This window comes from Mya arenaria, chromosome 3, assembly GCF_026914265.1.
Source record: "Mya arenaria isolate MELC-2E11 chromosome 3, ASM2691426v1".
Lineage (NCBI taxonomy): Eukaryota > Metazoa > Mollusca > Bivalvia > Myida > Myidae > Mya > Mya arenaria.
The window spans coordinates 4,647,548-4,663,398 of record NC_069124.1 but is presented as its reverse complement, the minus strand read 5'-3'; the positions used below and the strand labels follow the sequence as shown (position 1 = coordinate 4,663,398).

Here is a 15,851-nt window from a genome sequence, read left to right as displayed (position 1 = left end):
AAGAAAACTGATCATAAAAACTCTATTGAGTTTTACAATGTTGCCGTCACACTTGATATGTTGTAAAACAGACATGTTTGTTCGTCTCAGGAATGTGAGCACTCTAAAGTTTGTATTTTTATGTTACCCCCTCATTTCACAATGGATTCAGTTTATTTTTAGAAATGTACTTGTGAAATATAAAATGTTCTTTAGGTTTTGTTACATTATTCAATATACTCCTGTGGCTGTTGGACTGTGGACAAAGCAATAAACAAATATGGTTGCTGCTTAAAGTGACAGTGCCATTAAGAGCTTAGTGCAACCTTAAATGTTCCAACAGCTGATAAGCCCTAACAATCAAGTACCACTTTCCTTGCACTGACATTCTGCCTGTTCTATATCTTGACTAGCATTGTTTATTGGTGCTTGTATTTATGTTGGCAGGACTCGCTCATGTTTTTGGACTCTTTCATTAAAGTTTGCATAACTTTAAAGGCACTCGCTCATGTTTTTGCTTGCATTTATGTTGGCAGAACTTAAAAGGGACTCACTCATGTTTTTGGACTGCTTGCATTTATATTGGCAGAACTTAAAAGGGACTCACTCATGTTTTTGGACCTAAATTATTTTTCACGGTACTGCATCTGGAAGCACTAATGTTATAATTAATTTATTCTTTGCATTATAAATTGCAGAAAAAAAATACAATAAAAGTAATAAAAAAACACCTGGTTTTAGTGGGGAGCAAACTCGCACCAGTACAGTCAAGAAAAAGTTTTAAAACTGACCACAAATCTGCTCGCCCATGAAGACTCTTGCATAAATTGAGGGATAACTTAACATTTAAGCCTTTTGTTGAGAAGCATTACTAATGCTATTCAAAATCATGTACTTCAAAGACAATATTTGACCATATATCAACATTTGTTGAAGGGTTTGAGCCGTCTGTATCTTAGTTTAACAAACCTAATGAATTGTCACACTGTATTTTGTCTCTGAAAAAAGGTGCATTTTACAAAACATGAGCGAGTCCCTTTAAATGGCTGACAATAGATCGTACATTCTTCTGACTGATGTTAATGCAGACAGGAAGCATGTATCTTGTGGTACAGTTTTTTTACTTTGTTTGAGATCGCTTTAAAACTGACAAAAAAACAGGATGTTTTATAACATGAAAGATGACAATTGCTTTATTGGTATGTCCATATTTCAATGGCCACTGGTGTACTCATGATTCTATGTTTATTTCTCAAGATGTACATTAATGGGCTTAACTATTGTTTTTGTAGGTAAAATTAAAAAGAGGGGTAATACATTAAATGAAAATGCAATTGTTTGAAAATGTAACTGGTATTGAGTGGTGATGGCTGGATTAATGCTTTATGAAATGAGATTAATGCCTTATGCTATGAACATTAAAACATGATTAACTTTTCAAAAAAATTAAAACAATGCTTTAATCTGTTTTATTGTGTTATGTTTTGAAAAAGTGCTATAATGAATGTCAAACTTGGGCTATGTCGAAATTAAGGTTATGTTTTTTAGACTAATTTAACAAGATGAAATACTTTCAATATCCTAGAAATATTACTCCAGAAAAATATATTATTGAATGGAAATGCCTAAAGTTCTGTAACAGTGTACATAATATCACTATCTGTTTAAAAGATCTTTTTAAGATTTTAAATTAAAAATCAAAACAAATTCTTTACAAACTGGTAACACTTTGAGGCAAATAAATGCCATTTGAAACCAACATATAAATTTAAGACATTCATTTGAAAACATTTTCAGGAAGTTAGTTCGAAGGAATTTTTTCATTAGAGAATTAGTCCTGTGAAGATGGATTTCCCAAGAAATATCTAATACCCATGCCAGCCCGTAGACAGTTTTATCTGTGTTCTGTTACCAGGTGATATTCAGCCAGTACAGTGACACAGTGGACCCCCAACCCAGCATCCCATCCAGTGGTGAGGACTCCATACCCGACATTGCTCAGTCCTGTAAGTGAACTTTGTGTGTTGTCGTAGGCTCAGACTTTAACATGGACACTTGAAATTAACAATTTGAAGTTTGTCAATCAAATGTTCAGTTGACCAATTATAGAACTATGTGTATACACATTTATTTCAATGTATAAGAGCTATGAAATAACTGTTCTATTATTTTTCCCAGCTGATGGAATCTACAGTGTGGACAGTAGTGGCCTGGACATTGTAAAAATGACCATTAAAACCTTTGACTTCCTTGGGGAGTATGAACCAGAATATGACGTAAGTTGGGACTGTGCCAATAATTTTTTTGCAAAATGTCACATGGTTGCTAGCCTTTTTTTGAAGTTTTATTTTTTGTAGTTAGAAAATTTCTTCTAGAAGTCTTTTAATCTCTATCTATCCTTGATAAAATCATTTCTTTTTAAATGTTAGTAAGCTGAGGCTTAATTCTTGCAATATTTACAGTCAGCATCTGAAAATTTGGTTTTCTGTGGTATTGACAATATTGCAATATGGTTACAAACAGCTTAGAAAAATATATGCTTTGATGTTGGCAGTATTAAATTTATATGTTTATGACTGTGCTATATTTATTGTGGAAGCAAAGAAATGTATCATATATAAGTATTATTTTGTGTCAAAGAATATGCAACCACAGTATATAAGGGCTGCTGATTCACATAAATTTGATTGTTTGCTTGTACGTGAACATACCTTTATTAGTAGAACATCGTTTGCTAATTCTCTTCTTTTGTATATCTGCTAAGTGTTCTTTTACACATATCTTGATGACATAGCATTCACATATATGACTAAGAACAACTAGTGTTGTCACAACCACTCTAGCTCGTACAAATGGTAACACTCTCATCAACTATTTCAGTATCCCCCTAGAGATAATCTGCATGTAAGTGGCCAGATATATCCATAAAGCTTGCTTATATTATGCTTGGATCATTATCCTGACATTTTCCTGACATTAACCTGACATTACCCTGACATTATCCTAGATCTTTGTGTCTTCTGTATGTTTAACTTTTGATATTTCATTGATTACATTACATTTTTTTTTATTCAGAAGCAATGGATGTATAACATAATCATATCATTGTTTAGTTCATGGTAAAAACAGTAACATTTCTAACCATTAGTTCACAACATTTTAAATTAACCTTTATTAAAGTAATTACAGTGAATACCTGTTTACAATTGTTTTGCATTAAGTTAAACTAACTTTCAGAAGTGCATACTGCTTTTTGGTATTTGACCTGTTTTGACGCATAAATTAAAATATTGTTTTATAACTAGTGACAGAAAATGTTTGCGATCTTAATATGAAGCTAGAGGATAAGGTGCTTTGCTGTGGCGCAAAATGTCCTTGGTTCAATCCCAAGCAATTTGATGTTGGATTAAACCATGTCTTAATGCTTACCCAAGGGCTTGATATCATGACATGGCCGTGTAATAAACATGTGTGTGGCTTTGGTTTCAGCTCAATTTTCATTTCCAGAAAATCATTTGAAATTGTCTTTTCATAGTATTTATTAAGTAAGTACAGTATATATGAGTTTAGTTTGTTAACAAAAGTACCTGTCAGTGGACAAGTCCAATATCTATGACCATAAGAGCTCTAAGATTCAGACTAATATCAGAGCTAGTTTATACTGTATAGCGGCGCCATTCCTCTAGCTTAGAAACTTTACCGACACAATTATAATTATGTCTCCCCCTCTCTGGGGGAGACATATTGTTTTTGCCCTGTCCGTCAGTCCGGTAGTCCGGTAGTCCGTCAGTCCGTCAGTCCGTCCGTACGTCACACTTCGTTTCCGATCGATAACTGGAAAACCGCATGACCTAGGATCACCAAACTTGGTAGGGAGGTTGGTCATGAGGTGTAGAAGATCCCTATTGTTTTTGGGGTCACTAGGTCAAAGGTCAAGGTCGCGGCGTCCCCCAATGTAAAAAACATTTCCGCTCAATATCTTGACAATGGTTTGACCTAGGTTCACCAAACTTGGTAGGGAGGTTGGTCCTGAGGTGTAGAAGATCCCTATTGTTTTTGGGGTCACTAGGTCAAAGGTCAAGGTCGCGGCGACCCCCAATGTAAAAAACATTTCCGCTCAATATCTTGAGAATGGTTTGACCTAGGTTCACCAAACTTGGTAGGGAGGTTGGTCGTGAGGTGTAGAGGATCCCTATTGTTTTTGGGGTCACTAGGTCAAAGGTCAAGGTCGCGGCGACCCCCAATGTAAAAAACATTTCCGCTCAATATCTTGAGAATGGTTTGACCTAGGTTCACCAAACTTGGTAGGGAGGTTGGTCGTGAGGTGTAGAGGATCCCTATTGTTTTTGGGGTCACTAGGTCAAAGGTCAAGGTCGCGGCGACCCCCAATGTAAAAAACATTTCCGCTCAATATCTTGAGAATGGTTTGACCTAGGTTCACCAAACTTGGTAGGGAGGTTGGTTGTGAGGTGTAGAGGATCCCTATTGTTTTTGGGGTCACTAGGTCAAAGGTCAAGGTCGCGGCGACCCCCAATATAAAAAACATTTCTGCTCAAAATCTTGAGAACGGTTTGACCTAGGTTCACCAAACTTGGTAGGGAGGTTGGTCATGAGGTGTAGAAGATCCCTATTGTTTTTGGGGTCACTAGGTCAAAGGTCAAGGTCGCGGCGACCCCCAATGTAAAAAACATTTCCGCTCAATATCTTGAGAATGGTTTGACCTAGGTTCACCAAACTTGGTAGGGAGGTTGATCATGAGGTTTAGAAAACTCCTATATTTTGGGGGGTCACAAGGTCAAAGGTCAACGTTGCTGTGACCTCTAATGTAAAAAAATATTTCCGTGCAATATCAGGAGAATGCTTTGATCTAGGTTCACCAAACTTTGAAGTGAGGTTGGTCATGATGTCTAGTTGATTTTGCAATCAGTTGGTCAAAGGTCAAGGTCACTAACCTTGAGGTGAAGAACCGGTTTTTGCTCAATAACTCAAGAACGTTTACACCCAGGAACTTCATACTTGGTATGCCAGTTAGTCATGACTAGTTGATGGCCCCTATTGATTTTGGGATCCATCATTGATTATTTCTCACCTACGACCACACAATGGGGGAGACATGCGCTTTTTCGAAAAAGCAATATCTAGTGTATGCCATAATTAGCTTGTCCTAGATAGAATCTAATTTTATTGATACATGTAATTCTGGCTAATTTCATACCATTTTCACAGGTAAATGCTTGAAGTATATAACGGCTGCTTTTTCAATTATCCATTATCAACTGAAAGGCAAGGGGATTTGGTTAGGATGGGTGTCATCCGTTGGTATTTGTTCAAGCAAAATCTGTAATAAATAATGTCCAACTTCTTCAGGACAATGATTACTTCACGTTTGACTCAAGTCGTCGTCAGTCATTCAATGAGAGCCAGGACGGCATGTTTTCTCAGAGGCCTAACTTTGGAAGCACCCCGGACCTCCAACGTCTGAGTAAACTGACACTGGCGGAGATTCCTATTCACGGCATCTCAACGGACAGTATCAACCTGGATAGGGAGACACTCTCCGGCAGGGAGGTCAGAAAATAGATTGCATGCTTTTGAACAAATAAACATAATTATGGCTGAATGTATGAATTTATTTTATGGAGTCTGTTGAAAATTGATGATTATGATATAATTGATGTTTGAATTGCTTAAGTGTACCATGTTGAACCTATTTAATAAAATCTTTTTTTAATTCAATTGACACAATAAAATGATTTATTGTGCTTTAAAGCTTTAATAAGTGATTTATATTGTTATGATGAACATAATAAAGACAAGTACTAAGATAACCTTGGAGACTACAATGCTTGCATTGCATTTACAGTCAGTTTCCTCAACCCCTGAGGATACCCACCGTCAGTGCACCACACCTTGTGCCAGCAGTGTGATTGTCATACAGAACCCAGGTCTGGAAGAGGGCAGGGTCTCCAGTCCTCGTACTGCATCAAGGTATTTTATTTGTATTATAGAACTTTACAAAATGTAATATACCATTGATTGTAACATGCCATGTACAGAATCTTGGTGTACCCGAGGGGAGAGTTTATAATCCCAGAACTACCTCCTCATATGATGTGGCTGGTCTTGTTATGCCCCCCTTAAGAAGAGGGGTATATTGCTTCGCACATGTCGGTCGGTCGGTCCGTCCATCCGTCCGTCGGTAGACCAAAGCTTGTCGTAGTGATAACTCAACAATGCCTATTGACCTATTGTCATCAAACTTGATATGGAGGTTGGGCCTGACCAGTAGATGACCCCTATTGTTTTTGGGGGTCATCAGGCCAAAGGTCAAGGTCACAGTGACCTTGAATGGTAAAAGGTTGTCCGAGTGATAACTCGACAATACCTGCACCCATGGCCCTCAAACTTGACTAGGAGGTTGGGCCTAACCAGTTAATGACCCCTATTGTTTTTTGGGGTCATCGAGCCAAAGGTCAAGGTCACAGTGACCTTGAATGGTAAAAGGTTGTCTGAGTGATAACTTGACAATGCCTGCACCCATGGCCCTCAAACTTGACATTTAGATTTTTGGTGACCAGCTGATGACTCCTATGGATTTTGGGGTCAAAGGTCATGGTCATAACACACTCTATCCTCACACTTTGAATGGTCATAATCTTAAAACTGCCTCAACGGCATCCAATGTCAGTGACAAATCAGCTGTCATTTCGATGCATATTTCATTCAATTGTTCATATAATCCTGACAACATGGCGATCAGGGGGGGCATAATGTTTGACAAACATCTCTTGTTGAATTTTGTGTTTACAATTACACCTGTCTCAGTCCTGTCTCGAACAAAAGCATATGCAAGTAATGTAGTTGTGATCCAGGCCCCTGGCCAGTTTGAGGGCAGAGTCTAGGCCTTGAACTCACTCTTTTATCAACATACATAATATCACCTTGGCTTGTGGAAATCAGTTTTAACTGTTTTTCAATTCACATTTGACACCATTTGATAGTACAATAGTAAAAGTCAAAGTTTTTATAATCCATAATCTGATACTGTTACAGCCACAGTCTGACCAGTATCTGCAGCGACGACGACGATGATGATGATGATGATGACCTTGACACAGTGAATCTGAGCGCCAGCGCAACATCTAGCACATTCCCGAACTTCCTTGTCTCATACATGTACCTTGTTCCACCATGTGAGGAGGTCGATGAGATGTGGAAACGTCATGTGACAAAGGTCATCTCAGAGTCATCTGTGAACAACACCATCTGTACCTCACAGATCTTCCCTAAACTGTACAGGGTATGTTATGTTTGATCACAAAATTTATACTGGAGCATTTTGGTTTGATTGTGAGAAAGCTAATTGTTATTGTTCATGATTGGTGAGAAACAGCAACAGTACTACAAGACAAATCCAGGTTTTTAAATTGAAATAATGAAAACTGAAATAGTGAAAAACTGTTTATTTCACAAAGTGCTATTGCATTTCAATGTCTTTGTCTTTAGCAGGTTTTGAAGACTTGTTATAAATGGTTATTTCAGGAATTGAGGCGGAGGCTTGCAACTTTGACAAAGGATGCCTATTATTACATTTCCAAGACCGAAGGCCTGAAAAGTGTTGGAGCACAGCTATATATCCTTTCAATCATTGTGATAACTCTTGTGCAACTACAGACAGATCTTTAATGAGATTTTTGTGAAATATTAAGACTCTAAAATTGGAAAAAAAAGTCGGAATTAAAAAGATTTAAGATTGTGCAGGTTTGAACTGATTAAATTTTACTGTTTGAAAAATTCAGGATGAATTGGCAAAGGGTAAAAATGGGCACATACTGACTGATATTGACAGCAATAGCAGTTACATTCTGACTCAGACTAATGAACTTAGTAATTCATAGTTAACCTTGACTGAGACTAAAGACCATGGTTGTTTAGATACATCCTGACGACCATGGTTGTTTATAGCTTCAATCTGACTGAGACTAACGACCATAGTCATTTATAGTTAAACCTTGACTGATACTGATGCGCATGGTTGTTTATAGTTTTCCCTGATCTACACTAGTGTCAGTTGACCTCTTTTACTAATAAGAATCCTTAACTGAGATCACTGCAGGCTCTGGACACAATGTTTACTGACCTTGAGTGTCCCTACTTTTTCATCGAGATGGACATTGTAAGTTGTATTGAACTTGGAAAGGTGTTGCCTGCTTAAGGTGTCTTCTCTTTTTACAATCATCAAATAAAGATATTTGATCCTTAAATTTGAGTTTGGCTTAATGAATGTATCGAGCTCAGTTAAAAATGTTGAATTTTAAAGCCTAGCAAATAAATAAAAAGTGCTTTTTTGTCCACAAGTTGTATTTAGTAGAAGTTTTGGCATGGAGCTCTCTACTAATTAGAGAACTGAGATTTGTAGGTACACCTGTTTATATGAACACATATCCACGTTTTCAGATCCACGGAAGTCGTGTTGTGGAGAAACACCGGTTCTGCCTTCTGGAGATGCAGGAGTGTTTTGAGACGTACTGTATGAGAAAAGACCAGGCAGAACTGGTGAGCAGTGTTGGGACCATTGGTTTGGAGGGGGTGGGGTTAAGGTTAGGGCCCAGCATCTGGGGTTAAAGGGCCAAGTATGTTAAAAAAGGAATGTTTTGAGATCTACTGTATGAGGAATCATGCCAAACAGATGAGCAGAGTGAAGAGGGTCCATTGTTTGGGAGGGATGGGTTTAACAGAGATAAGGACACAGAAGCTTTATGTTTTTTATGAAGAAATGTTTTTGGACCTAGTGTATCAGGAAGGATTATGTTGAATTGGTAAATGGAGTGTAGGGGCCATTTGTGGGAGTTTCACAGATGCTAAGGGTAAGGGGTTTGTTATGGTGACACAGAAATGTTCCAAAATGTAAAACAGGCCAAACAGGTGAATGAATTAGAATAGTTAGGGGATATAGAAGTTAAATGAAGTGGTCCATTTATGGCCCAAAAGTTAACTTAAATATATACCGGTAAGCTGAAAGTGAAGAATCTATAGCAGTTGTTATATGGTGAGTGCGTGAAGGGAAACTGTTTCCATGAAATAAGCGGTGATTAACTGCAAAATAAAAAAGATGCATGTTATGAAATGGAGCATTTTCATAAATTTGTATGAAACAAATAGATGAACTGATTGATCTACAGAACATTCATGATTATCTCAATAAAATTTATGTGTTTGAGAATTTTGGGAAATTAGCATGTATATGTCATGTATATGTATGGATTCTGTATTCAAAAACGCAGTGGTCTATTTAACAGAGTCTTGACCACATCAAGTCCAGCATCAAACAGCAGTCACTGGGAGATGGAAGCTGCTTTCCTATCACATGTACAGATGAACAGGTATAGGGACATTGTGGGAGTTTTGTATCATTGTTATACAGGCAAACATTATCTGCTGGTTGTATATAGAACATGATTGTATGTTTCAGTGTAAAATAATATTTTTCACTGAGTTAGCTATGTTTCACGGCTGGCGCCAAGATCATCCACTGAAACAAACAATTTGTATTTTTATTTATTGCCTAAAGAGGATATTTACTTACATTTAATTGCATATTTTAAGAAAAGCCCTTAATGGTATGCGAACATAACGTAATTTAAGAAATTGTGGCCCAGCCCTGAAAGCTCTGGTATTTGATGTGGATGCTAAAATTTCAAAACAGTGAAAATTATGAGTTGATATTATCACTGTAACAGGTAAATCTCTATAATCCTCTAAAATAAGCATGATCGACACATGTTAAATTGTTGAAAATAAAGTAGCATCCACGATTTGAAATCAGCAAATCAATATAAATATAATCACTTATCAAAGAGTATTGATGAGATCATTTTCATTAACATTGATTAACATTGATATATTAAAAAACCTGCAATATTTTAAATGTTTACTATTATGCAATATGTACACGTTCAAGTCTCACTAGAATTTGATTATCTGCCTACAGAAGCTGGACCTGTGTCAACGAGTGTACAAGCTCATCTTCCAACTCGTTCTTCTGTTTGAGAGCTTCATCAAACTGCTGGACTGCTTCGACCTTGTCAAAACAAACACACAGGTAAATGGGCGTGTATACAAGATACTAAGGCACTTATGGAAGTGATTCTTCTGGTTGCAGTTTACTCCATCATTGAGAACAGTTTATCTTTAGTTTGGATGCTTAAAATAAAATATTGGTGGTATTCGTTAAAGCCTTTACATTGTTGCAGTGGCGTTATGCAAAATCTTTAATCTTAAGTCATAACTCAAAAACCTTTTGAGATATTGACACGAAACTTAATACACGTCTTGGCCGAAACTCAAATGCATCTTAAGGCTCATGACTCTAGTTCAAATAATTGCTATGTCACTTGACTGTCTAAGAAAAAACAGGAGCAAAGGTTCCCACTGGCGGTGCTCCTGCTGGAGCCATTTCAGCATGTACAGGTTAAATATGTATCCGAAATTTGAGGGCAAAGAATTTATAGGAAAGTTTTCTGATTCTTTTGTTGACAATATCTTGCTCTTATGCATCTCTTTCCATTAATTAAAACTACGATATCTCTATTCATTTTAGGTAAACGATCTCTCTAGCCAAGTGGAGAGTATTCAAGGGGAGATAAAAAGTGCCCTATCAGAGCTGGAGAATGGACAGGCATCCCCCTTCAATGTGGACTCGCCCAAGTCACTAAGCAAGCAGGAGGCATTTACTGGACTAGCAGAGTATCTTAAATCACAGCAATACCAGAAGGCACTACAGCTTCTTAGGTCCTACAGGTAAAACTTGATTGAACTACATATACCTGGTTGTATTGGGGGATGTAGGTTACTACTCAGGCTTCTGTGGTATCATTTTTGCATGTGTTAATGCTCATGATGCTGACTGCAATATTATTTAATTTAGGAGAAAACTCTATTGAAGTATTCACTGTGTCTACATTGTAATTATGACTGCTTTATGATGCCTTGAGGACCATGTAATAGGAAACTACAGAGTTTCGCTTTTGGTTTGCGTGATTTAAGTATGGTTTTGCTGTAATTTTTTTAAAAAGTTCAGCACATTATATTTCAACAAGTTGCAGTATTAAACTATTCAAAGTTGACTATTCAGTACAGCTTTATGTTCACATGCTAACTGTATATTGTTCGTCTATATTTAGGTCAATGTGGCCGGGAGAGATGTTTGGTCAGAATGTGGATGATGATCTCTCCACGCTTCTAAATGTCTACTGTCTTGGTGTGGCAGAGAAAAAGTCTGGTATGTACATACTCACAGCAGCTTTAACAAGTTAAATGGTTTATCCACATGTTGGTTAAACTCTGGATATGGTAGAGAAATAGTTTAGTTAGGAAACAATTAACACAAATTGATTGCAAGTTAAATAGAGGTCAAACTACAATGTATTTTGCATGTGAAAAGTACATAAAACATGTCAATAGTGTAAAAGTTAAATCAATCTTTTTATATGGCACTCAGTCTGTGTGTATATACATTACAGGAGTGTATGTGTTCACAAAGAGCCAGTTTGACATTGGAGTACTTCACACACTATTACTGGACATCAACCAGCAGTTACGAACATGGACTGTCAACTCCCCCCATCCCTCAGTGTCAGAAAACAACGACCTACTTGACTCCAGCACACTATGACTATAAGGGATTGGCAGCGAGAAGGATGTGATGATTAAAATACTGATGTGATTTCTACTTCCTGTTTGAACAAAAAGAAAGTGAACTTTTCATGAAGTATTTTATCAAAAGAAATTTAAGATTAATTATAAGAAATCAAGTGATTCAAAAGAATCAGCATACATTGTAGAAAAGATGGGTTGAATTTCAATGTGGAAAGTGGCCCTGAATCCTATTCTATCAGGAGTTGTGACATACCATTCCGTGATTTCTTTCATCAATTCACAAATGTTTCTTCAATAACAGTATTAAATTTCGGATTAATGCAAGTTGTTGTGAAAATTGTAACAGATTGCTGTCCATTGTTGTATTGCTGGACATGGGAATTGGCATCAGAAAATCAGAAAATGATTATTTCACCATGGTTGCCAAATTCACTTATATTTTTAACTTAAGCCTGCCAATGATGACCTAGAAAACTAATTAAAGCAGCAGGTCTATGGCAAACTTGCTTCCTTATTTATTTGTACATATAGACATTATTTGTACATGCTGTAATCTGTACTCAGCAAACAGATTTGCATTTATTTGTTCTTTTTAATTTTACAGTGCATTTATTATTCTTTGGGATCAAAATACTCTTCAATCTTGATTTCTTGTTTTTGTCATATTTATGAACAAAGCAGAGTTTATATCCATTTTTCCAAACTATTTGTTACTGGATTTTTAATTTTATTGTACCTGCATTAAGTCTTGTTTTACTTAACTCTATATGTTTCTTATTTATTATAAATGACAGTTATCACATCCATAGACTTTTTCTGACTTATAAATGACATTTATATAATTTCTATTGACATTTCTTAGTTGATTTGTATATAATTTTATTGCACAAATTATATTGTCATTAATTACAATTTCCCATCATGAAAACATATTCGACAGATTTCACCGGCATTGCAATTGTAAGAAAATATTGTGTATATGTATATCATGCAACCCTGATAGTACATCCATACTTTCATTTCTATCCTAGTGCAAACTTGATTTTTGACAATGTATTCTTGTCAATGTGTTGATACTAGTGTGGAATGTAGCAGAAGACGTTGATTTTAATGGTTATGTATCATTACCAGCTTATGTGGTATATAGATTGCAGCGACTTGTAATTTGAAGGTTACAGTGATTTGAAAACATTCTATTTTGAGTGACTTTTAATATTCAGTTTCTTCTGTCTCAGGATAAGTAGCTGTATTTTTGTACGAAATCATCTTTATATTCTTAAATTGAAATAAGATCACCATCATTTTCTCAAATTCTATGCTCTTGCCAGTTATATATTTGTGTTCTTATTGCATAAACCATTTTTAAAAGTTAGTAATGTGATTCCGTATTTGCTTAATTATTATGCCCCCCTTCGAAGAAGAGGGGTATATTGCTTTGCACAGGCATGTCGGTATGTCGGTCGGTCGGTCTGTCCGTCCGTCGGTAGACCAAAGCTTGTCCGAGTGATAACTCAACAATTCCTGGACGTATGGTCATCAAACTTCACAAGAAGGTTGGGCCTGACCAGTAGATAAACCCTATTGATTTTGGGGGTCATCGGGTCAAAGGTCAAGGTCACAGTGACCTTTAATGGTATTTTTTTTTAAAGCTTGTCCGAGTGCTAACTCAACAATGCCTGCACCCATGGCCCTTAAACTTGACATGGAGGTTGGGCCTGACCAGTAGATGACCCCTATTGTTTTTTGGGGATCATCAGGTTAAAGGTCAAGGTCACAGTGACCTTGAATGGTAAAAGGTTGTCCGAGTGATAACGTGACAATGCCTGCACCCATGGCCCTCAAACTTGACTTGGAGGTTGGGCCTGACGAGTAGCTGACCCCTATTGTTTTTTGGGCTCAATGGGTCAAAGGTCAAGGTCACAGTGACCTTGAATGGTAAAAGGTTGTTCGAGTGATAACTCAACAATGCCTGCATCCATGGCCCTCAAACTTGACTTGGAGGTTGGGCCTGACCAGTCGATGACCCCTATTGTTTTTGGGGGTCATTGGGCCAAAGGTCAAGGTCACAGTGACCTTGAATGGTAAAAGGTTGTCCGATTGATAACTCAACAATGCCTGCACCCATGGCCCTCAAACTTGACTTGGAGAATTGGCCTGACCAGGAGATGACCCCTATTGATTTAAGGGGTCATTGGGCCAAAGGTCAAGGTCACAGTGACCTGGAATGGTAAAAGGTTATCCGAGTGATAACTTGACTATGGCTGCACCCATGGCCCTCAAACTTGATTTGAAGGTTGAGCCTGGCCAGAAGATTGTCCCTATTAATTTTAGGGGTCATTGGGCCAAAGGTCAAGGTCACAGTGACCTTGAATGATAAAAGGTTGTCCAAGTGATAACTCAACAATGCCTGCACCCATGGCCCTCAAACTTGACATGGAGGTTGGGCCTGACCAGTAGATGACCCCTATTGATTTTAGGGGTCAAAGGTCAAGGTCACAGTGACCTTGAAAGCAAACTCGACAATTCTTGGACCTATGGTCATCAAACTTGACATGAAGGTTGGGCCTGCCCAGTAGATGACCCCTATCGACTTTGGGGGTCATCAGGCCAAGGTCAATGTCACAGTAACCTTTAACGCAAAAAGTTATCAAATCTTCCCCCACTGATATCTTAACAATGCCTGAACCTATGATCATTAAATTTGACATGGATGTTAAGCCTGACCAGGCACTCAACAATGCCTGAACCCATGACCTTCAAACTTGAATTGGAGTTGCATCTGACTTGTAGATGACCCCTTATGATTTAAGGGGTCATCGGGTCAAAGTTCAAGGTCGCAGTGACCTTGAACGAAAAAAACTTGTCTTGTGATAACTTGACAATGCCTGCACCCATGGCCCTCAAACTTGACATTAAGGTTTCAGGTGACCAGCTGATGACTCTGGATTTTGAGTTCATAGAGTCAAAGGTCATGACGGTCATATCACACTTTATCCTCACACTTTAATGGTCATTATCTTAAAACAGCAACAAAACAGCTGTCATTACGGTCCATGCATATTTCATTCAATTGTCCATATAATCCTGACAACATGGCGCTCAGGGGGGGCATAATGTTTGACAAACATCTCTTGTTAAAATTTAGTGTTCAGGCTCATGAAGGCCGAAAACCCATTAGCCTGCCGACTTTATCATTTGGAAGGCCAAAAACAAAATATCTGAAATGTCATTTTTTGGTTCTCATTTAATAAGCTTTTTCTCAATGAATTTTGTTGTATATCCCACTGTTCCCATACATAGGCCAGTCATGCATAATCAATGTTCACATTTGTGTAAAATAGAACAAAAATAAAGGCTGTAGATTTCATTCAGTTTCCCCATTATTTCTATAAAATCCTTGTTCATGTTTTTAGACCATTTTTCTTCACATTGCATATTGTAAGCTAAACTGTACAAGGATTTGTACCTTTATTGTGAGTAGAATCTGTATGATCAAACATGTGTCTCTATGTTGGTCAGAAAATAAGATTTGCTTAAACCAATCGAGTATTACTGTGAGCTAGAGTGTGTTTGTTTCATGTTCTTGTTTGGTTGCGATCTGTGTTTATGTCTGTTTTGGTCTGTTACTGATGCATCTTTCTTCACTGTGCCAAATATATATAAATCATAAAAGTTCTATGTTGTATGAAGAGTAATAAAGGTTTGTATACATTAGACAGGCTTGTTTTCCCATGTGTACAGTATTTTTGAAATACAGAAATTTGTTTTGCGAAATAAGCCTTACTGATAATTGTTTGTGTCTGGTCCAAATTTTTCTTATTTATGGTAGGACTTAAAAATCATGGCAGAAGTGACCACCATAGCATGATGTGACAAGACCCATGTCTCTACTACAAGGTCAAGGTCACAGCAACCGTCTGAACTTTGTATGTTTTGCTATAAAAGCTGTACAGAAAATAGTTTGTGTCTGTTTCATATCTTGGTCATGCGATGTTGGATTTTATTTTTAAAATTATTTGGTGAAAGTGACCACCATAGTATGAGGATATGTTGCGCACAAAACTCATGTCCCTACCTTTGAAGTCAAGGTCACAGCAACCTTCTTAAATTAGAATGTTTTGTTACCTAAGCCCTACTTATGACCGTTTGTGTCCGGTCCATAACTTTGTCATATATTTAACTTTCAAGTGGAGTGGTATTTAGATTTTATTTGT

The 15,851-nt window shown here is 37.3% G+C and overlaps 1 protein-coding gene across 9 annotated transcripts in view; it reads left to right on the top strand.

Moving 5' to 3' along the window:
• The window catches only part of LOC128229391 (protein furry-like), a 53,868-nt gene extending 38,517 nt beyond the window's left edge, over positions 1–15,351 (top strand). For 7 of the 9 annotated variants that reach the window (XM_052941293.1, XM_052941292.1, XM_052941290.1 and 4 more), the window contains 14 exons: positions 1,895–1,985; positions 2,158–2,255; positions 2,860–2,883; positions 5,347–5,547; positions 5,843–5,967; positions 7,033–7,279; positions 7,522–7,612; positions 8,091–8,155; positions 8,437–8,535; positions 9,279–9,362; positions 9,971–10,081; positions 10,580–10,779; positions 11,163–11,260; positions 11,502–15,351. In XM_052941293.1, coding sequence (XP_052797253.1) covers positions 1,895–1,985; positions 2,158–2,255; positions 2,860–2,883; positions 5,347–5,547; positions 5,843–5,967; positions 7,033–7,279; positions 7,522–7,612; positions 8,091–8,155; positions 8,437–8,535; positions 9,279–9,362; positions 9,971–10,081; positions 10,580–10,779; positions 11,163–11,260; positions 11,502–11,653 — 1,686 coding nt within the window. In that variant the 3' untranslated portion in view covers positions 11,654–15,351. Of the gene's footprint in view, positions 1–1,271; positions 1,865–1,894; positions 1,986–2,157; positions 2,256–2,859; positions 2,884–5,346; positions 5,548–5,842; positions 5,968–7,032; positions 7,280–7,521; positions 7,613–8,090; positions 8,156–8,436; positions 8,536–9,278; positions 9,363–9,970; positions 10,082–10,579; positions 10,780–11,162; positions 11,261–11,501 lie in introns of those variants that run through there. The other 2 variants (XM_052941289.1, XM_052941291.1) reach the window with 2 other exon arrangements.
• Positions 15,352–15,851: the final 500 nt, after the last annotated feature.